The sequence below is a fragment of the Crassostrea angulata genome, chromosome 2, assembly GCF_025612915.1.
Source record: "Crassostrea angulata isolate pt1a10 chromosome 2, ASM2561291v2, whole genome shotgun sequence".
NCBI lineage: Eukaryota > Metazoa > Mollusca > Bivalvia > Ostreida > Ostreidae > Magallana > Magallana angulata.
In genome coordinates this window covers 57,298,362-57,322,332 of record NC_069112.1, presented here as the reverse complement: position 1 = coordinate 57,322,332, position 23,971 = coordinate 57,298,362, and the positions used below count along the sequence as shown (strand labels likewise).

The 23,971-nt window shown below is 31.2% G+C and overlaps 2 protein-coding genes across 2 annotated transcripts; both read right to left on the bottom strand.

Moving 5' to 3' along the window:
- Window positions 1–1,125: 1,125 nt before the first annotated feature.
- LOC128174546 (uncharacterized) lies at window positions 1,126–8,767 on the bottom strand. The gene is made up of 7 exons (XM_052840075.1): window positions 8,728–8,767; window positions 7,234–7,316; window positions 6,007–6,075; window positions 5,520–5,703; window positions 5,174–5,268; window positions 3,392–3,457; window positions 1,126–1,314 (listed from the first exon to the last, which is right to left on the bottom strand). The coding sequence occupies exons 1-7, from the start codon at window positions 8,765–8,767 to the stop codon at window positions 1,126–1,128; spliced, it is 726 nt and encodes a 241-aa protein (XP_052696035.1).
- Window positions 8,768–12,990: 4,223 nt separating this feature from the next.
- Window positions 12,991–22,318, bottom strand: LOC128174545 (uncharacterized). Its single transcript, XM_052840074.1, has 9 exons — window positions 22,267–22,318; window positions 20,313–20,540; window positions 18,414–18,665; window positions 17,095–17,232; window positions 16,737–16,835; window positions 15,121–15,264; window positions 14,934–14,984; window positions 13,726–13,831; window positions 12,991–13,410 (listed from the first exon to the last, which is right to left on the bottom strand). Exons 1-9 carry the CDS (start codon window positions 22,316–22,318, stop codon window positions 13,233–13,235), a joined length of 1,248 nt encoding a protein of 415 aa, XP_052696034.1. The 3' UTR covers window positions 12,991–13,232.
- Between the last annotated feature and the right edge of the window lie 1,653 nt (window positions 22,319–23,971).

The window sequence follows — 23,971 nt, the reverse complement described above, 5'->3', positions numbered from 1 at the left end:
AATAATTCAGATATTAATAGCATAATTTCCAAACATAATGTTGTTTAACAAAAACTGGAAAGTCTATCGTATCATTGCTAATAAACCACTTACACCCTGCCAGCTGAGGAGTAATAAATAACCTTCAATTTTCTTTTTTAGAACTAAGTTCCTCATGGTTATATAATATTTTTACTGGTACAAGGAAATTTTCGTATACACTTTAATTTTTGGAAGTAAACATCCTAAGGACCTATATTTACAGGGTTTTTTTTTTAATTGAATTTTACCATTCCAACTGAACAAAATCTCAAAATTGTTAAATACAATTATCATTTCATTATACATAAGTTAAAATGTGTTAAAACACAAGTTTTTTTTTTATTCCACACCATAGGAAGTACAGAAAACTTGCTAATTTTGATCTCTCCTCAGCATTTAATATATAAGTATATTGTTAAGAAAATGGTTTATAACATGACCTAACAAGTTCAAGTTTGGATTATCAAAAATGGTTTTTGACGCATATTATGATAACTGATTGTTACAAATGCCAATATCAGTTTTAAAGTTTGAAAATCTTAACAACTGTTTGCTAAGAATATTGAAATATGTTACAGTGAAATGTTAGGAAGTCCTAACAACTGGTTGGCAAGAATTAAGCAACGCATTAAGTTATCTCTTCGTAAGCCTTCACAAAACCATCTAAAATACTGCTTGTTTAGAACATAAGAGTTAAGTTTCAGGTTTACAACTCTTGTCAACTTTTGTTCTTGTGTTAAGAATGCCAGTATCAAATTTAAAGTTTGTACGCTTTACCAAATGTTTGGCAATAATTAATCAAAGAGTAAATTTCAAAGATTACATGTCTTTTATTAAATTGAAATAGAAACGTCTTAACAATAATGATTGCTTGTCAAGAATGTCAGACGTTAAGTTCTCAGTGTAAACTCCTGACAACTGGTATATCACATTGAAAATAAACCACTTTTTTTAACCATTCTGTATGTCATACCATTGGTAACCGGTACTAAAAATGTGTTGATTAGAGATTATGTAAGAAACCTTCAACATAGTTAATGAATACAATATGTGCTTGCGCTATTATTTCACATGTCCAAGATTTCACTGTTCTGCAGGTAATACTCAAAAACTCTTATTCGGCGCAAAAGAATTTGCATTTATTTTAGTGCTGCTAAAGTTTTCATCATTTTCCCCAGTGGCGTTTTGCAGTATGGGAGTTTGTCTATCTCCAAAAACCCCTATACACTCTGTGGTTGGTGCATCAACAACCGCGACTGTGATAAGTTCCTTTTCTGGTGTGTTGGCAGTAACCTGTAAAATATATAGCATTATACATATGTAAGTGGTATTACTGATTCATAAACTCTTACATTTATTCAAATAAAATTTGAATCCTGGTGTAGTGCCAGTGAATGACTTAACTGACTTAATACCCTTCAATCATTACATTATAAGAAGAAGCTCTGCTAGTCATACAGTGAAATGCGCTTTTAAACCTCTTTATTGACAATTTATTCTAGATAAATAGGCTTTAAGGACACACGAGACGTTCCTCAATATTTTATATTATTTTCCTTGATATATTATTCATTTTTTATTATCATTTAAACCTGTTAGTTCCAAAACAATTAGAGTATATTACAAGGGTCTTTTCGGGGCTTAAATATTTATAGTTTTCCTTAAAATGGCATGCAAAATGCATTTAAATGTTTATGAATAAACTTAAGTCATTTTCTATATTTTCAAGTGGACACTTTATATCTAAATAAAAAATTATCATATAACATGAAAATATGATTATGGAATTACTTAGTGGAAATCTTCACATTGTTGAGGTAGAAAATATGGAAGATAGGTCGCATCTGACATTACACAGAAAAACACAGTACTAGGTTGTGGTAACCGAGGGTGTCTTACCAAATTTGTGAAATTTCAAAGTCCTATCTCATGGAGGAGTTTTGCAGTATGTTATTTTGTATGTAGGTACCTTTTTAAAATAATTGTTCTCTTATATCTTTTTACAAAACTTGAAATGTAGTAAAAGGACCAAATTCATGATTTTTGCTTGTACAATAGATCTATAACTCTGTTAATGCCATTAATCAATTAATCATTACAAGTAAAAAATGGTGTATATTACAACTTCCATAGACCCACTTACATTTTATTAATTATGACCAAATGACATAAAGTGTACTAGACAGTGCCTTATACAGTATGTACATGCCTTCATCAATCACCCTCTGAATGAGAAAACTTGCTTGAGAAATCCCCCGGCGACTTTACTCTCTAAATACGAAAATACTCGTTCCAGGGTGCTTTTTGATGATTGTTTCCACTTGGTCCCAGTAAGTCTGCCTAATTGTTGATAGTTGTGTTATGATGGAGTCTTTTTTTACTGTTTGTTTCTTCTTTACGATCATTGGGACACTGAGGGATGAAATCAATTTCAAAATAATGCACAGAGAGAGAGAGAGAGAGAGAGAGAGAGAGAGAGAGAAATTATCTACATATTAGATCCAACTTATCAATGTTGAATTTATTTGGGTGGGTGGAGGGTGGTTGGGTTAGATTTGTGCATTACCAGGTGTGTATAAAAACAATATCATAGCACAGCATTAAAAAGCTGATACATGTTTTCCTGGAAGGTTGACTAAATGTTGAAAATGTACCTTCATATTTCTCCAGCAGAGCATTTCTCATAATTGGTAATTCTTCAAACTGACAAGTTCTCAAATGAAGCTGTTGGAAGTTTTGTTATTTCTTAATAGGCCAATTAAGAAATGGCATAGCTCCTGGTGACAACTTCTTGTTGAGGAAAACCTTTTTGATAAAAATATGCCATATATCCCAAGAAATTGTTGTAATTTCTCTAATTTCTTCACAAATTTTTATCTTAATCTACTGTGATATCTTGTTTATGTTTACCATTTTATGCTTGTTTTGCTTTGAACAAATATGACATATTTTAAGGTCATTTTTACATTGTTTTGTGTTCTTCTATCTCCGGGCAGAGCTCCTGTAACTGAAGCATAACATGCTGTGTATGATTACCATCAATGAACTCTACCTCTGCATCAGGTTGAAAAGGGTCTTCAGTTTTAGCTCCTTCTGTAGGAATATTTAGTTTCATTCATTTGCGTTTTTTTAAAATTTGAATTGAAACTTCCATAAATTTCTGTCCGATGTTGGGCGTTCAACTTTCTAATTGCCTTCGACACTAATGCAAAGTTTATGGCCGACAGTGGAATATTAAATTCTCTGATGCATTTCTCTCTGCATATGAATAGCATAAACAAGCTGTACATTTTCTTGAAATTTACCTTTAAAAGTTTTGTTAAGGTCGCTCTCACATTTGATTGGGACATTCTATAACATTTACACAAACCTTGCTGTCTTCATTTTCCTTTGTAGAAGCTTTGTTAGAGTAATCTGCTTCTACACTCTCCGTGGTCTATTATGATAAACATAATATGGGATACAGGGTGTTAGCCAGCCCCTTGAAAGATATCCCATTATAATTGTGTTATACGAAATTTCGTGTTATTCGCCAGGCTAGCTAAGCCTGTTAATGGCCGTGTAAACCCATTTCCTTTTGAGGGTCGACTGGACTTCTCCGGGGCCCCATCCCCACCAAATATGAAGGCCCAAATATGGGATACATGGTGTTAGCCAGGCCCTTGAAAGATATCCCATTATAATTGTATTATACGAAATTTCCTGTTATTCGCCAGGCTAGTTAAGCCTGTTAATGGCCGTGTTAACCCATTTTCTTTTGAGGGTCGACTGGGCTTCTCCGGGGCCCCATCCCCACCAAATATGAAGTCCCAAATATGGGATACAGGGTGTTAGCCAGCCCCTTGAAAAATGCAACAGAATATCATGATTTGCTTACCCTCTTGCCAGGCTAGCTGATCGTGCCAATGTTCAGGTCAGGTCAGGAAGTAATAACTGTTCCTTTCAATTAAAAATGAAGTTTTTCTGGATTTTTTAATTACGTTTATTAGCATGTTTACGGTAATTTGAATAGAGAACCGACCACAGAATTATATTCGCTATTCGAATAGTGAATAGCGAGAAGCGAATAGAACTCCAACTTCTGAATGGCCCATCAAACTGCGTATCAGTAATTGAAATAGTTATGAGAAATTGTATGGATCCAAGCAAAATTGAACTCTATTCAACCAGACTCTCAGCTGTATTCGTTAATCTCCGACAAGCAAGAGAGACTCTCTGCTTGTCGGAAATTTACGGAGACAGCCAAGCGTCTGGTTGAACGAGACTATATTGAACTCTGGCGTAGGTATATATAAAATGTACGACTTCAAAAAATATCTATATTGTTGGTACCAATTAAAATCTGACTGTTTACAAGATATCTATATATTAATTTCCTTGAAAAACAGTGCTTAAGAACTCATTACATCGAATTTATTGATTAGATCTAGATGTTGTCAGCGGTGTTGATTTGTGCTTAGGTCCAAACACTGTTTCAATTTCGGTTTGCCTGTGTAACTGCATAGGAGAGTTGATTAAAATCAACTCCCAAAAATAAGTTTTATTTCCGTTCAATATTCTCAGTTACAAACATTAATCAGTGAGTCACCCAATCGAACATTTCTAATAAGAATGTTTTTAAACGAGTTATAAAAAACAAGACTCATTATATTCATCAAAAATTTAAACAAACGCTATACATGTATCAGGAAAAAAAATTCGTTAAGCCCATACCATCACCATAACTATATGCATGTTCTTACAAGAACATGTAGTTCATTTGTTAAGTATCAATTAAATTCTAGAGAACAGAAATGGAAAAGCTTATAACAATCAACGTTACCCACGGCGTTCCACGACGAATAAATGCGGATAGCAATGGGTTTTATGTCTAAATGACTCATCCAAATGCCTTACATTCTTCAATAGAATTTGTGCATGTCACACAGAGCCGTATAGATATAGTTACCATTGATTCTCCAGTAAATTCAGAATGGTATATTGTGTGACTGTTAGCTGTTCCAGTACCAGACGTGATTTCGCTCGTGTAACAAAAACTAACAATGCTTAAAGAATATATATAGTTTTATATGCTTAAGATCTGCTTTTTAATTTAAAATATGGTCGGTCGATCGATCGAGATTGATTATTTTTTTTTAGCATTTAAACTTACACTATCTTGATCGCACCAAGTAACTTGGTCACAGTCGTTGGGATTTGATAAATCTTTGCAGTTGAAACACATGCGTCCGTTGTGATAATCATAACCTAAAATGTATTTTTATCAATTAATGTAAAGCTATGTTCGGTTCCAGCGCATATTTGACCAAGTAATCACTGTATTTGTCAACCTAACTGTCGCAAGTGTATACTTTCTAATATGATAGGTGTAATTCGGGTGTATTTTATACTTTTATCGATTTTACTATGCGTTCAAAACATATTATACGTTTGATTATAATGTACATTGAATGTGTATCTTAATATAATGCAAATGAATTGAATATAACATTAAAAACCTGCAACTCCACAAGAGCCTCCATTGTTGCAAGCAGTAGTGTTACAGCAAGATTCACAAACAGGAAATTTACCGTCGTCATCCTCATCAAAATCAACTTCAAACGAATCGGGAGCACCTTCCTTTAACATAACCTTCCTTCTTCCAACTATTGATGTTTGAGGCCCACCTATGCTGCTACAGACCTAGAGAAAAATAAATCCTTTTACGTAGTATAACGATCAAATAATTGACAATTTAGAATTTTTGGTTCTCGTTCATAAATGCTAAGATATAATTTTAGTTCCCACTGACCTGAGACACTGTGACATATGGTTTAAAACACGATTTGATACATGTTCAAGTTTTACTTTTTAATTCATCAAAAACGTCAGTAACAACAATTTCAATATAAGCACATGTAAATCACTTTCAATTGTATACAATAAATCAGTCTGAAGTTCCTACGAAACATTTGTTATATAAAAAAAAAACACTTGATAACTCACAACATTACTTTTACATCCCAAGTCATAATAAATGGCGTTGTGTCTAACATACTTTTCAATGTAGCATTGCTGTAATGAGAATAATATCGTAAAAGACATGCAGACATTGTATCTACAATATTTTGTTTAGTAAAAGTGGCATGAAGCACGCTTGGTTTGTTCTATAACACAAATGCTATTTGAATATGAGCCATAGGCTCTAGTGAGTTTGTTTGATAAAATGGGTCCGTCCTTCCCGTTATCGTTGGCGTCATAAACTTTTTTTAATTGTTAGGTGTGGGGCATCAGGGGGATGGAATGTTTATAAGACTATATGCTAAATTGGAATTAAAAGGAAAAAACAATTGAAAATCTTATTCTTTAAAACTAAACCTTAACCATTAAAAAGAGCTCAAAGTTTAATACAGGAATTATGTGTGGAGATAAATTTAAAAACCTTATAAAAAATGTATTCTAATTTGTGTACATATTTTGCAGTTAATACTCTAACGGTGGTCTAAAGTATTTCTAATTAGGTAAAGCTATTGTTGTTGAGGTTAATTTAGGAATGTTTGGAGATAAATTTAAATCCCCTTATAAAAATCTGTATTCTAGGTTGTTTAGATATTTTGCAGTTAATACTCTTATGATGGTTTTGAGCTTTTTTTTTATCAGTTAAAACTAAAGTTGCTTAGGTAAGCCATGTGGTCCCTGGGTCTCTTGTTATATATTAACGGTATTTATAGAACTAAAATTGACGTAGGCTTTAAGATGAGAACTGAATGTTGCCCAGTGCCTGTTTTAGAATCTCAACTTATTATGACTGTAACAAATTTGCAGAAAAAAATAATCCCCTTTCTTAGCCCTGCAAATGGTTTGTAGAACGGTGTTTAATTAGCTGGAAAGGTCAATTGACTAAAACGAATTTTAAAAAGGTAATTGCCAAATAAAAGTAAACGTGTTGTCATTATATTTGAAAAAGAATGCAATATTCTTATCATGCACACATCACTAAAGAAGGCTGTGTGGTTCATAAATCGTCCATTACATCCAGCTTACAATTTTGAAATATGACCGTAAGCCAGAAATTATCATTAATTAAAACTATAAAAAGTGCAATATGTCTTGCTTGTAAGTCTTAATTAATAAAATTAATAAATCATTCATTATCAGTTAACATAGATCTTTCTTAAAAAAAATCAATGTTGAAAAATTATACAACCATCTACCTTTCTTTTAAAATCTTACCTGGTGATTACCACATCTGGTCACCAAGTAGCAATCGTGGGGGCTGCTTAAGTCCCTGCAGTTCATACATAACTGACCTGCCACTAAAAATAGATTAATTTTTTTTGCATATTTCGTTTTAACCAAGACTACATATACAGTCAACGAAAACCATTAACAGAGTGAGCGCTCAGTACAGATGATATGAATGTCAAATTCATGACAATTTATATATTTTAATAAATGCACGAAAATTAAAGAATAAATGTGTTTCGTATGAATGCACATTTACTTAAAAACGCAAGTCATATGTAGTTTAAAGTTTTTATGTACTACTTTCATACAATGTTATATAGTTAATTAATTTTATATCATTAAATACATAAATATATTTTGGATTTTTGTTATCTATTTTCATTAGAAAGCAATATTAAGAACATTTTATTAACTTATTCCGCAGACATATTCGATAACTCTAAATTATTCGGAAAACTTTAATTCGTTCCAGAAATCTGCCACTTATATATAAAAACTGATTTAGCTTATTGTGTTAACAATACAGTTGGCTTTTCAACGAACTGTTTGACTTAGTGGCTCCACGGAGACCAACTTTACAAATGTAAAGTGTTTTGAGATACAGATACACTGATAACACCGTTATTTTTTTCTAATTTTATCACAACTTGATAATAAATGTGATATATATATATATATATATATATATATATATATATATATATATATATATATATATATATATATATATATATATATATATATATATATATATATATATATGATTAAGTTTCCGGTTAATAACTTTAAATTAAATATAAATCACGGTTAAAACTTTTTAATCAAATAGTTCTCTTTAGTAGTTCGGGCGATTGCATTTGAAGTCCACATTTTGTAAAATGGATATATTTTAAATGTTCCCTTCTCACACATAGTCAATGTTCCGAACCTGGAGTGTTTCTCACTGTTTCGTCCTGTATTTGTTGTTTTTGCACTCTCACTCGAACGTTGTGCTGGTTAGTCTGGCTAATATAATTTTCCCCACAGGTTGGACAAATTGCACAGTAAATAAAATTAGATTATTTGCAATTCATTGGGGCACTTGTTTTTAGAATTTGTACATTTTTGAATATTATTCCTTCTCCCTCCTGTATAAAATTCACATGTTTTTAGGTAGTATTGCAGGACGAGAACCTTGCTTTGGAGAGAATTATTCGCTCTCAAATTCGGCGCTTGTCTTCTGCTGTTTATGATTGATGATTGGTTGAACAGTTTTTGTTTCATATTTTCTGATTGTTCTCATATTGGTAAAAACGTTTTGCTGATTTCAAAATTTTATGGTTACACGGACTATGTGTAGTTACAAACGGAATTTTCTCATCTAGTTTCTCTTCCTTAAGGAGTAAGTAACTACACATAATCCGTGTATAACCCCCTCCCCCCCCCCCCAAAAAAAAATAAACAAAAACAAAAACAACAACAACAAAACTCTTCGATTACCTGTTATTTCGATTAATCCAAATATCAAAGTCAGTTGCATGATCCAACTGTTTAACTGAAATAAGAATGAATATCTATAAGTCAAAAAGGAAAGTTCATACATTTTAATATGAATGATGTACGACTTCAAAACTCTTTTTAACGCACTTGATTTTCATTAAATGGAATGTGCAATCATTCTAGAAAAAAAATATTTTGTTTTCCATGAAAACGATATGATGCTGAATATTATGGTGTTGAATTTTGGAGTTTATTTCCAATCTTGCCATAGTTAAGACATCTCAAAATAATGATTTACTGGAAAGCATTTTGATTTCAACGATAAATATGTTCTCCACCAAGAGGTAAATTTTGAGTAGAACATACAGCAGTAATAATAACGCATTTATCAGATGATATAAATCATATTGACTGTTCATATATGAACAGACTTTTCATTTAAAATGACCAACTGTGACCATCATGAATTGAATTTGAAATGTAAATACAAATAGAAAACATGTTGATACCGTTAACTACAAGCGAATATAAGCATCGTTGTTTTTTAGCGTTTACCAGCAATGTTCGTTTGTTAATAACAGTTGTCACGTTAAACTTCCTCAGGCATTAAACATTGATACTTTACAAAACAATCATTAAAGAAAAATTAATGTTTAAAATACTAAAACAGAAAAATAGCTGAATTCATTAGAATTGTTTCATAAAATATTTTTAAAATATTTTAGAGGGGAACATAACACTGCTCATGTAACTATCATTGCAATGATGCTTTGATGTGTTACGATGTCATATATTCATTATGAAGTCATACAGATATGTTCCCGTACTTAACAGCCCTACAGGAAATTTAACATTTTTGATTTTAGAAATGTAAATGTACAAATCATAAGAGGTTAATATAATAAGATATATATTACAATAATCTGTTCATGTTAATTGATTAATGTAAATAGGGTGATTTAACCATGCATCGGACACATACCTTGGATCGGACAACTTTGTTTATAAATATACAAATAAATTTGCGTGCGCTCATGTGTTGTTTCGTATATTCCTGAATTAGAACAAATGAACTTTATCATTATTAAGAATTTGACAGTCACATTGTCAAAGAAATAGCAATATAGACATCGTAAAATGACATCAAATACGCCATTATTGAAAATTTAGTTACGAAGATTTTACACTAAAGCATTATTTGAATGTTGTGCGTTTGATTGTGAATTAGTGAAAATGCACTCTCTGCCTAAAATAATTAGAAAAAAGTAAGTTTTGAAACAAAATTTGATTAAAATAAGTCCAAGAAATTTGAACAATTAATGTCAAGGTCATTATTGCACCATATGTTCATTTCACCATGGATCGGACAAAAGTTAACCATGCATCGGACAGTTTTCACTGCATGATTTTTTCTAATAATATGGATATTATGTGCCCATTCCTTGTGATATACTTTAAATGTGAAGTAAAATATAAATTTAAAAAATAATTGATGCAAACATTTTCCTCAAACCACTTAAAAATCGAGTTTTACGGACAAACCCTTTTTAGTCCAAAGTTCCTGTAGGAGCTGGCACGAAAAAGAACCCCTTATGATAAATATTCCTTTAAACAGAAGCACTAGTCTAAATTCCTATATGTAAATTAAAGGACTTACATTAAAAGAAATATGAATTGCAATTGAATAAATTAATATTTCCGAACCTTTGTATTTTTGCATTAAAACCAGAAAATGTTGGTATTTTTAATCTCTACTGTACTGCTATAGCTGTCCGATGCTTGGTAAATATTGTCCGATCCATGGTGAAATAGTTCAACGCTTCATTAATTTGCTTTATTTTCTACATTTTTAACAATTTCACAATTTTTTCTTCAATAATTAAGCAAGGGGAAAACCTGCAACTTTTAAAACAAGTTTTATTTATATCTGGACGATATTTGATGCGTGAACAAAGGGAAAAATCAAAAGGTGTCCGATGCATGGTGAAATCACCCTAATGCATAACTTTTTTATTGTTCAAAATGGAATTTGTAACAAAAGGTCATAATTCCAGAATAAGGGGTAGGAGTGATTCCTATTGTAGTATTTCTCTTAAATGCCAAGAATGTTATCATGACAATTTTGTAAGTTATAAAGCACATGCTAAGGTTGATATGTGAAATTAGAATAAAATCATTGACATTTTTTTATGTGCCTTCAAACATTGTTCAAGTTCAGAATCAAAAACTTCAAATTTGACGTGCTGATTTCAACAATATATTGATATAATTATGATATTGCTATGTAAAAATGTAGTTAGCAATTTTGAAATTTGTTTTCTCATTAAGAATTAATGAAGATAATTTGCATATAAATTCCATAAATTAAAGTAATTACATGTATTGCAGAAAATGGAGATTGTCAAAAAAAACAACCATAATGGAGAAAAGGGGTATAAAAACTATAAAAATATCTCCCGTGCAAGGTAAGAAAGTAGTCATATGCATGAAAAAAAAATAATGTACTGGACATCATAAAGTAACTTTGTTAAAATCATTAACATATACTTTTACACTGCAACGTCCTGTTCCCCTTGAAGTATTTCTAATTTTTTTCCTTTTTCGGGGGGGGGGGGGGGGGGGGAGGGGTTCTTCATTAAAAACGAATGGTCCAATTAATGTATTGCGTAAGCTGTTTTCTACCAAAATCATTATATTTTTTTTCTTAGACAAGAAAGAAATAAACACAAAGTTTTCTGGTAAATTTTAAAGTTAAAAGTTTACCTTGCCTTGGAAATGTTCCAATGACAAATCTATTCCCGTCAAGTGTATTATATAAATCCTGAACAGCCGTGCAACTTGATTTTAGCGTACTCTTACATAATGACATGGAAATGTTCCAATGACAATTCTATTCCCGTCAAGTGTATTATATAAATCCTGAACAGCCGTGCAACTTGACTTTAGCGTACTCTTACATAATGACTACGAACAAATGATTACACAATCTGAGGAATTGTATATAAATAGAATTTGTGCTGAGACCTTTCCAACACGAACAGGCAATGCCAGGTCATCTAAAATAGTCACGTCCTACTTTTGACGGGAGAGAGAGAGACAGAGGGACAGAGAGAGACGGAGAGAGAGAGAGTTTTAATTGTAAGATAAATTATCAATAATAGTTACACTATTTAAAAACAAAAACAACATTGATAACGTCGTATTGAGAACAATGCAAAGTAAAGCATTTTTTCGGTTAAAAGTTATCTTATTGGTTCTAAAATCTTTAAAAAAAACAAAACAATTAAACAAACAATTTAATTTTTTTTTAATTGAAGATACAAAACAAAAAAACCCCAAAAACCAAAACAAAAAAGAAAAGAGCAAAATAAAGAAAATATAACAGAATATAGATATATTATGAAAAGTAAAACTGTACATATGTCAAAAAGCACAAAATTAGCAATTTGGGGTAATACAAAACCATGAATATACATGTATCATAATTCAGTTCAGTACGAAGCAACATATAAGTCCCAGCAGGATTCAAACTCAGGATGAACGGATCATAAGTCCGACACTGTGCTGCTGTCGATAAACTAAGAGGCGTTTCGATCAGATATCAGCAATTTTGTGATGATGTGTTTTTCCATCTTTAAGTGCTGAAGACGACGACTTTTTAAAAAAACCCATAGTTTTTGGTACTCGCCGCTCTCCCCCCAGCACATATATAAGAAACTGATTAAACAATTGCACTTTTTTTTGTAGATCTCACCTGTGTGGACGTTTATTGTACCTCGCCATTAAGTTATTTAATAGACGCAACAACATACCAGCTAAATGCAATACATATGCACAAGAAAATTCGAAACATCAATTATAATGGTCACTGCAATAAACTTATTAAGAAAATGCACGTATAACAACAATATAAAAGTGCAAAAATTAGACAAACAAATGTCTTTTACACGTCGCACACAAGATCCAGGTGTGAAATTAAGTGAACTTAAATTAAATGCTTTTGTATACCATGTTTAAGGCAATTGTCTATTTACAAGTCGTGTTCAGCCTTCATTTTCATTAACTTTAGTGTAGATAATAAATCATAATGAATATTTAAAAAAGAGAGAACTTAAATTCTCGTTTCTTAATCAAACATAAATTGAATAAGGAAAAATATTGATGAGTACATAAACAACGCCACTTTGGCCCTTCTGGCCTTGGAAACTTTCAATTGATTTCAATTGAAAATATGCAAACATTTCAAGGAATGTCTCTTTTCTTACCTAGCCTGCACAAAGTAAATTTCCTTTATAGCCAGGCTGGGTTAGCGCTTTTCAGTAATTTGATTAACATTATAACAGAATTAATTATACCAATATGTTCTTTTGGCCGTGTCAAAGTAAGATTTAAAAAAGAAAATAGAACAATTGTCTTCTAAACAATTGTATTTAAATTGTCACATAACAAATATTCTTAAAAGCACTTAGCTTCATAATAAGCATATATCCCGTATAATTCCAGTTCTATTCTACATAAGTATATATATCATCGTTTTCATTTTTGTCAAAATCCTCCAGTTCTTGGTGAGCGGCACACCCGTTTTCTAGAACATAAATACTGTAGACATATGTATCCGACATTTCGACAGATTCGTCCACCTTTTTGTCTCGATTGCGACATCTTAAAAGTGCTTTTCTGGATCTAAAAGGTAAGTAATACTTGTAATATTGACATACGGTATTTCCAAATGTTATAAATAAACAGAAACACAAGAGAGATCTGGAAGATCGTGACCATGTTTAAACTATATTGATATCTAATGTAAGAAGATCTCTATATAAACATTTAGGAAAGTATCCAAATTCCAAAAAAAATTGTACGGATGTTTGTCTTTACTAAATAAAAGTTTCTTGCTCAACAAATCATGTCTAAAAATGTTTGCTAGATCTGAAGGTTAAAACGTTGGCCAACGAGCCTTTGTAAGTGAAACAAGATCCGATTAAGTATATAACCTACATGAAAATCAGGTTGAGAACAACACTGCCTGAAAATAATACGACACCGGTGACGATGGAATAAAAAGGAACTTGAACTGTAGTTTGCAAAACTGGTGGACCATGTGCTGCAAAAAAGTACCATATATAAGTTTCTCTATTCAATATAGTGGCATGTACATATGAAATGGTTGAACGATATTTCCTATTTTTTGTCCATCTTATTCCAATTGTTTTTGTGTATTTGTTTGTTAATTTGCGATGTTTTTTTTTATTTACATTTTAATATTAATTTTTTTTTTACTGATTAGTTCCTGGCTAAGTAACAAGGAACCAGTACACATTTCTTTTAATTCAATATCGGTTTATGTTATATGTTACATGTATTATGTATACATGTTTTCTTTTTTTACCATATGTAATGTTTATTCTTTTCTGTTGTTCGTATCTATAACAAATTTCTCGTTTTAAACCAATATTTGAAATACTCTTGTAAAATTAATGATAACCTTACGGTGTTTTAGATAACTGCCCTCAATGCTTTTTAAAATAAATTGTGAATTCATTTTTTTTTATCATTATTAATCACAATAGTATATAGATATACAAAAACTTTAAAAACTTCAATTATTAGCGTACATACATCTTGTATAATTCCTTAATTTTTTATATTAATGCTACAAATAAATGAACAAGTTTTCATTGAGAAGACATTTAAAAGTATCTAACTGGTTGTCTTAGAACATTACATTAATACATATATATATATATATATATATATATATATATATATATATATATATATATATATATATATACATACATATATATATATATATATATATATATATATATATATATATATATATATATATATATATATATATATATATATATATATATATATATATATATATATATATATATATATATATATATAGAAATGTATACATTATGTATATATTTAAAAAATAAGAAGAAGGGAATTTTTACGTTACATTGATTTCATCATATTTTTTATATTTTATATTCTATTACATATTTTGTTTGATTTTTCTTAAATACTTTAGTAATTTGGAGCTAGCAAACTTTAATCAACGCAATGATGTAACATTTTGATTTGATTTCGTATGAACAAAACTAAAACATATTGAGCAAATGGATTTACTTTCCGAGTTGGAATATTGTTATTACATTTTATATTACATGAATGCTCTTAAATAATCATACCATTATACATTGGCCATGCAACCGTTGTCTCGTTCTTAAATTCATCTCTTGCTGAATAAGAAAAATGATATTATACGCTAATAATATTTACAGTGAGGATATTCAGAGTTATTCTCATGGTTTGGAGATAAAACGTTACGCATGCACAAAGGATACTGAGTAAGTTGAATTTTTGAAATGAACGTACATTCAACACAAAGGTCTCCTTGAAAGCCGGAAGCACATCCACGAGGACACTGACCGGTCACGTGGTTACATTTTTCTCCGTACAGGTAGAGACAATCTCCACATGTCCTAGAGCAATTAGGTCCATACGTGTTGTTGTTGCAAACTGACATTACATGTAAAAAAAAAGGTGATTTCAAACTTCGTTTACTATCTTCAAACAAAAGGCTCATGGGCCACATCACTCACCTGAGCAACAATAGGCATGATAAAACCCGCATAATGGATTCATAATAAAAATATGTGGACAATGTGGAATATTACATGTAGATCTTGTATAAATAAAAGTCCACCCCCCCCCCCCCCCATATTCTTGTGTTTATGATCCAGTTCCAAATGATCTTATAGTCATATTTTGTTGAGCATTGCAGTTCTGAAAAAGATCCTAAACAAATGTTTATAAACGGGATATAAACCTACATGTACGACACACTTTGAACACCTTGTGAGGCCCAAGAATCGTCCAGGGGCTAAAGTCTAAACAATTTTAAAGAATCAGCAATATGTCAAAATGTTTGCATATCAGAGAAACCATACATGATAACATTTTAGTTTTTGTAAATAATTGCTTTCCTTTGTACAACTAGATTCCCCAATGGGGCCCCAACCCACTCCTCAAAATTTAAATTTTTTACGAATTTGAATCCACACTATCTGAAGTTGCTTTCACTTAGGTTACAGCTTTTCTAGGCAAATGGTTTTTTAACAAGATTTTAAGATTTTTCTTCAGATATTCCTACGTAAAAATATGCCCCCCCCCCCCCCCCCCCCTGGATAAACATTAAGGAGACAGTGATGAAACAAATATATACAGTTTTTATCACTTAAAAACATGACAATATCACATTGTATCATATTTTATTTACAAGGTCAGATTGCGATAATTTATCAAATAATGCTCAAAGTTAATGAGATATAGCTTTAAGTGAGTAGATTTTAAACAGATATTGGCTAATCAGAATTTCATGTAACTTCCTTAAATCACCATTTCTTTTTTTTTACTAATTCTTTCCTTATATATTTGGAATTCCTATTTTAGAAAAAGAATACACGTCGTGAAAAATTTAGATAAGGAAAAAAAGTTTATTAGAGAGGTTTAGTGAAAAAAAAATACATGCAAAAGGAGACTGCTTTGCGTATTCAGGTGAACAGGTTCTTGCGAGCGATTTTCAGAACTCTCTTTACTTGTGACACACGTTTTGGTGAGTGCTCGCGAGCACCCACTCTGCTGAACAGGCATCAGAATCATAGAAAATGGATCAAAATGTCTAAGCTACATACAGGCATACATTCCATCCGGCCTACATTGCATGATCTATGTTCTTTAATGCATGTGTATATTCAATATATTTCATTCAATTTAATTCATTTTTTAAACAAAAGTATTAATAGCCATTCAAATACTTCATATATTAGCATTTGTTTCTATTTGGCTTTTAAATTGGATTACTTAATGTACAAAAGATCCACATAATTTGAAATTTAGTAAAAATATAATGAAGTCTATTTGAATTGTATCTACAACAGTAATGTATATGTTAATTCTACATAAGCCTGAATGTACTATTTTTTCGTTACCAGTTTTGCATTGTCTCCCTTTATACCCGTCCTCACATCCACTTGGACAAGTACCATTTTTGTAGTCACATTGTTCTTTTTCGTAGCAGGCGCCACATACTTTACTGCAATTCATCCCATATTTGCCTTCACATGCTGTTAAAATCAATGCAAAACAGCTTTTATTAACACAATTTCAAACAACCAGTGATGAAATCGTTATACTATTTGTAATTATTCCCGAGATGACTAATAAGAAGTTTTGAAGTGAAATTAAACAAAATAAAAGATATTTATGCATATGCTAGCTTGCCTATGCCATAAACACATCGAAGGCTTGCATGAACATTTATCAGTAAAACAAAAATGTAGTGTTTACCTTTGTTACACATAGATCCTCTATATCCCGGAACACAGCTATTGCAGGTCCCATCCACAATGTCACAATTTCCATTCTCACAGTTATCTGGGCAGGGTGTGGAGCAGTTCTCTCCGTAATACCCTAGTTTCAGACAACCTATGAAAAAAAAAAAAAAACCAAATAACTCAAGGTATTAGACACTCTTAGTGGTTATGGTTATATTTTCTGATTTTCATTTTAAAATCTGATGATTCCTAAATATAAATGGACTTAATAGTACAATTATTACTGTGGTTTCATCAATATTCGTTGAATACACATTTTCGTTTGTTTCGTTGTTAAGCTTATCCTTTAAAATTAAATATTCATTGAACTACAATTTCTACTAATATTTTGTATAGATATGGTCATTGGCCACGAATTTACGTATCCTTGAAACTGTGATTTTCACTTTATCCACGAAAATTAATACACTTTAATATATTAATGAAACCACAGTATATTATCTTATATTATATTATATTATATTATATTATGTTATATTATATTATGTTATATTAAATTATAGTATATTATATTTTATCATTATGTTATATTATTTTTATAACATCATGATAATATATAATATGTTAACGTTAAAATTTTTTCATAGGAGTTGAAACTTTGTGTGTTTTATCTGAACTAAATTTTAAGCACCTCCTAGGTGGAATAAAATTATACTTTCTCTGTGCATGTACTTCAAAAGTATGACAATGAACGTGGACGAGGACATTTCATTGGAAAATTGTTAAACATAGGTCATTGATTTTAATACACAATTTTAGACAATCAAAATGTGTTTTTAAAGAAATTGAGGTTGTCAACGAATTACCTATTCTATCTTCTTACAAATTCCAGGTATAATTTTTAGCCATAAACTCCCATTAAGAAAAGGCAAGTTCCATATTAAAACTTTGAAAATTAAATGACCGCTTATATCTTTATACAACGATCTGTTCATAGTTGGTACAACAACCATCTAAACCTCTTAAGGTTGGTTGATAACGATGATTTTACGAAGTTCAAATAAAATCAATATCCATGTTTCAAAATAATAATAAACATATCGGAAAATAAGGTCTGTTACAGAGTAAGAGAAAAGCTAACAATTATTCTTAAAAACGAATTCATTCATTAAAATTTTTCCAAATATTCACACAATGTAACACTAGCTTTGACACTACTCAAAAAGTTCACGATTCATATAACTATGCAATAAAAACCTATAATAAAACGGTGCACCTTTTAAAAATTTTAAATCTCCTTTGTATTTTTCCGTGTGATTCTTTAAATCTTACCATAAACTTCAACCTCACACAGATCGTTAAAGGCGTAAGTAGAATACCCAACAGGGAACGGAAGATGAGTTCTGTTGTTGTAGTATATGACAAATCTCCCGTGTATAAGGCACGTAACATTGATAGGATTGGGTATTGTGGCTCTGGTATAGCTGTTGTCCTTGAAACACAGTTTCCAGTCCTTTCTGTAGGTGGTGTTCGAGACATAGATTGAAAATCCCAAGAATCTATCCGTATGGGCGTTTTTTTCATCTGTTAGGTCATGAAAAAATACAAATAACTTATGTTTAGTGTAGTATAGTTACAGGTCTAGTATATTTGTGTATGGTTGTCTTAAAACAAATACAAACTCAAGAATCTGAATTCAAAAAGTGTTTGTGGACGTGTGAACACGAAAAGTGGGGAGGGGGCATCTTAAAAAACCCCAAAAAACCTTCTTTGTCTTTTGATTGTTTTACTTTATCATTATTTATGTCTAAAAAAACTACCCAGGCAAGAGATACATTAACCAGTTGTCATGTAATGGTGCAAGTGTTATAAAAGAGTAACAGTGTCATCATATTGAATTATTCTAACAACAATGCAACCAATTCTATGAAAGCAGTTTGATAAATTGTAAAATTTAATTGTTCAAAGTGATGATATACACTATTTGAAGCATTGTGAATTTTAAATTGTTTAAACCGCGATCGACTAATGTACAGTACCGATCAGATTCAACCTAAGAGAAAATAAACCCCAACTAAACTCCGGGTTTATTTTCTGAGTTTACTCTGGGTTTAATCCGGGTTTGCTAGAGTGGACCATAAGTAAACCCACAGTAAACCCAGAGTGAACACAGAGAGTACACCCCGATCAGAAGTATACCCCTGAAAGCAGACGCTACATGTGTATTTGGAACATACAAGGGGCAGGAATTACAGACAGTAAGATGGTAAAATAAATGATAGGTCTGATTCAAACTTCGGTTCGTAAAGTTTACCCCAAAATCAATTCTCGAGCAAAACCCAAAGTAAACCCCGAGTAAACCCAAAGTAAACCCCGAGTGAAACCAATTTTTCAAAAAGTAAACCAAGAGTAAACCCAAAGTTTACCCAGAAAGTAAACCCGGGGTCTACTTGGGGTTTACTCTGGTGTTAGGTTGGGTCTGATCGGTAATGTCAATCCCTCAAATCGTATGGTTACAATATGTGGGTTATTAACAAACGCATTTTTACACATTATGAATATCAATAATTTTTTGCTAGCATTTGTAAGCAGCATATAATTCCCATATAGATAGCACAGGATAAAACTGTTAATTCCAGTCAACTGAAAGGTACATTATTTATTTCCTATGTAGCTTGTAACACGAGATTTTATGGACTATAAGTCGGATGTATATTTCCGTTCACCCGACTTGAGCTGGAAATAAATAGCGTGACGTCAGAATGCATTAAATGTGACTTCACAAGGCATCAATGCTGACATGGTATATCTTGAAAGTGTAATAACTCCTTGATTTGACATGGGAAACAAATATGTTTGGTTTACATAGGAAATAAATTTGTTATACAGGTCTAATCATGGGTATACGTGGATTTACCCCCCGTGTTGTATTCAAAACACCCTTCGGACTTCGGCCTCAAGGTGTATGGAATGCAACCCGGAGTAAATTCCCGTACACCCTTAATTGAACCCAAATAACTAATAATGTGCAGGTCTGCAAGAGATCTCTAAATAACAGAACTATGCCATTAAGTTATATTTCAGTCACCTTTTAGTTAACTAAATGACAACACTCCATACTGTGTTACATGTATTCTGACTGAACAAAAAGATACGTTGAACATAAAAAATCACCAGATATATAATTTACAGTAAACAGGCTTTACTCTCTCAAAGAAAATCAATAAATACCCCAAGCGACATTTTCCGTCCTGTATTGTATAAAAACGTGATGCAAGTTTCGAATTTCTCCCAGATCTACCCTCCATTCTGCTATTGATCTACTATTTGCTGATATCGCACACTGTCCTCCTCTGGCGGACAAATCTGACCGGCGTCCGTCAACAGCCAATGTTGCTGCCCATGGTGTGCCATGAAAGGGATAACGCTGCCAGGCAGGTCTAGTCAGCGCTATGTTTTCTGTAGAATTTGTCAACATTTGACAATCATAAATGTTATTTATATCCACAAATTCACGTTGTTGGTCCGTGTTTGAGGCACCCAAAGATATACAATTTTAAAATGCGGCAAGAAAAGTGTTGATTACACTATCTTCAAAACAATGCACTGTACTAGAAAGGTTTTAATTCTCTTTAGAATATAGAACAATGGAACTGAAATGTCGGTGAATTTGTGAAATACGGAAATGAATATTTAAAAAGAACGTTTTTATAAATAGCTATTTTTTTTACGAGGAAATACATTCCTGTTCAAGCAGTAGCAATTCCCTAAAACTGATAAAAGCTTGTGAATATTAAAAAAGTTTATATTTCCCTGTTCAAGCCAGTTTCTATACTAAACAAAACCCAAACGTACTCACATACACACTTGCATGTTAAAAAACAGTGAGCTTCCATCTTTTTAAATGTAAAATTTAACGCCAGACTTTGTCAGTATCAAATAATACTTCAGTTTTTATATGTTTCCAAATTACGATTACCATGCCAAGTTTTCTCTCTATAAATGAATATTAGTGGTATTCATTTTGTGTCAGTAAGTCAGCGCATCTCAAATGTATTTGTTACATTGTTTGGAAATTGTGTTCGTAAAAAGATTTTGCTTGTTAATCAACTGATTTAAAAAAAATAAGTCTATTTGCATTGTGTTTCGTCTAATTCCTCATATTCTCAGATCAATGGATCTTTCATTGTTATTCACTAAAACAAATGATATTTATTCAATGAGGACCAAATAGTTCTGAAATTGGAGCACATTCAATGTCAAATGACAATTATTCACAATGGAAGATATGCGATCTATACTTAAAGAGCCCAGATTGAATGCACTTGGTACGTTCAATTTTCAAAAAACTCTAAGGTACCCTTTCAAAAAATTACCCTTCAGTTCTAGTTTAAAAAGTAAGATATTTTTTAGCCATATGATATTCTTTGGAAAAGAAACACACCATATAATTTATCTTTGAAATTTCACCCATTTTTAATATTTTTATAGAAAACTCTTTTCCGCAAAGAGATTAATAAATATCGCATAAAAATGGCGACAACGATCCAGTCCATTTAAAAAAAGTAACAAACGTCCTTGTTATTTGAAAATTTTTGTTGGAAACGTCACGCAATTCAAAAACTGTATGTTTTAAAAAGTGTCATTTATTCGAAATTTTGCTATATGAGAGATTACTGATTCCTACTTAATGATCCTTTCTTAAAATGTAAACCATGTAAAACTATTTAGCATATTTCAATATATAGATGATTCACATATTTTTTTAAGTAGTACTATTTATTCATTACATATTGTACTGTTTTCTTTGGTTTTACATGTAGATTAGCGTGGGATTAGCGTACTGTTATATTTGGCATACGTAATTCGAACTTTCCAATAATTTACATCAAACTGTATTTTGTTCCCATTTTATTAAAATTGTGCATGTGCTTTTTATATAAGCTTTCTTGGGGTTTTTTTTGCAAATGTAATTTGCATTTCTTTTATTTCTCTTACTTAAGAGATAGATTAATATGAACCTTCTGGCTTGTTCCCCCAACTTATTGTAAACTTTGTCATTTATTTTTACCTGCAATGGGTAAACTCAAAAACATTGTTTAAACTAAATATCACTGCATGGATATTGGTAGATATGTTAGTAGATGAATACTAAGAATAAATCCTTTTCAATTCATTCACTCACCATAGGTATTCACAGTCCATAAGTGTTTGATGAATATGACTAGCCAAATCATATCATCCTGCAATCGAAAAAAAAAGTTTAAAGTATATTAAACTCATATCACATTACGCTAATGAATTGTAAAACACACCTTAAATGTAACTTAGCTTTGTATGGTTTAAATAAGGAAGGAATCATTCTTTGAGTATTATGAGGTGATAATTTCGGTCGGGACGTAATCAAATCCAATAAAGCCCGATGGGCTTTATGATAGATTTGATCACACCCCGACCGAAATTATCACCTCATAATATTCAAAGAATGATTCCTGATTTCTTATATTTATTTAATTTTCAGCCATCGTATGATTAAGTATATAAATATAAATAAGCATACCCCGCTGGTGCCTCAATTTGGCGTCATTTATATTATCGGTTATATAGTACAAAATCGATACGTAGTGATATCAAAGGCAAAGGCACTGGTAAATGTAAATATTGGCGTGTACCAGCTTAAAATGGATATGAATATCGTATTTATACCGCTTTTAAAATCATCATATAAAAATTTAGTTTTGGTTGAATTTGTAATAATTAAAACTCGTACATGTACATATACCTTAGCGACATTAGCTGAGCTTGTAACTAAGTATGAAAGTTTTATATTATATACATGTAAAATGTAGTTACAAGGAATAAAACTACGTAAATAAATTCATAATATAAATTAAAATTCTGATCAGTGATTAGAATTTGTTTTTATTTTGAATTAAATCAAAGTTTTACCAGAAAAGAATCTTACCATTGTTTCCACAAGGTTATGCAACCAAATGAACTCTTCCAAAAGAGAATATATTTTACATATATATATATCCGTGCACAAAGCTGTATCGATATCGTGATCATAGTCTTCCTCCTGTACATAAGTTGTGTTTGGTAATGGATATTTCTGGCATGGTGTGTCATTTTGTGCATATATATTTAAGCAGTTATTTAGAGATTAAATTACCATAAATTACATTTGTTTATATTCTCTTAAAACTTCAAAGAGACACAAAAAGGACATTTGTACATTATATTCACATTAACAAGTAAGTTGGAAGAACGATAAATATTAAGACGAACAGACTATTTTTTTTCTGGTTAAAAGAATAATAAACAAAATTTTCATTATAATAATCAAATTACGGAAGTTTAGGGCATTTGGATTTGCCTATTTTTTCTTTGTTAAAATTGAAAATAATTGACGATCTGAAAATAACTTTTACATTGTTTATTCCAAAAAGTTATAAGGCACTCTGCAGTTTCATTACAAATAACACATGTTACCTTTCATTTACCTTTTTTTATCTACGTGTACATAGCTCGTTTGAAAGACGGTGGTTACCTGTTCTAACTTAAAACAAATTCTAAACTTTTTTTGGTATACATCTTCGCATTGTTCAATCACATTTCAACTTCGTTATATAACAGTTTTCTATTTTAACCTTCAGTGAAGTTATAAATATTAAAATATGATTAATAAGGATTATTCAAGGAATAATCAATCATTCGTTAAAGATTATTAGGTGTTCATAAGGTTCAGGGCGTGAAACAATCTTTATTACTTATTTAAGGAAGAGGGAATCATTCTGTAAGTAAAACTCGGTTATCAAATACGGTCGGGAGTGATCTACACACTGTACACTGACGAGTATTACATAGGGTTCACATAATAATTTTTAACA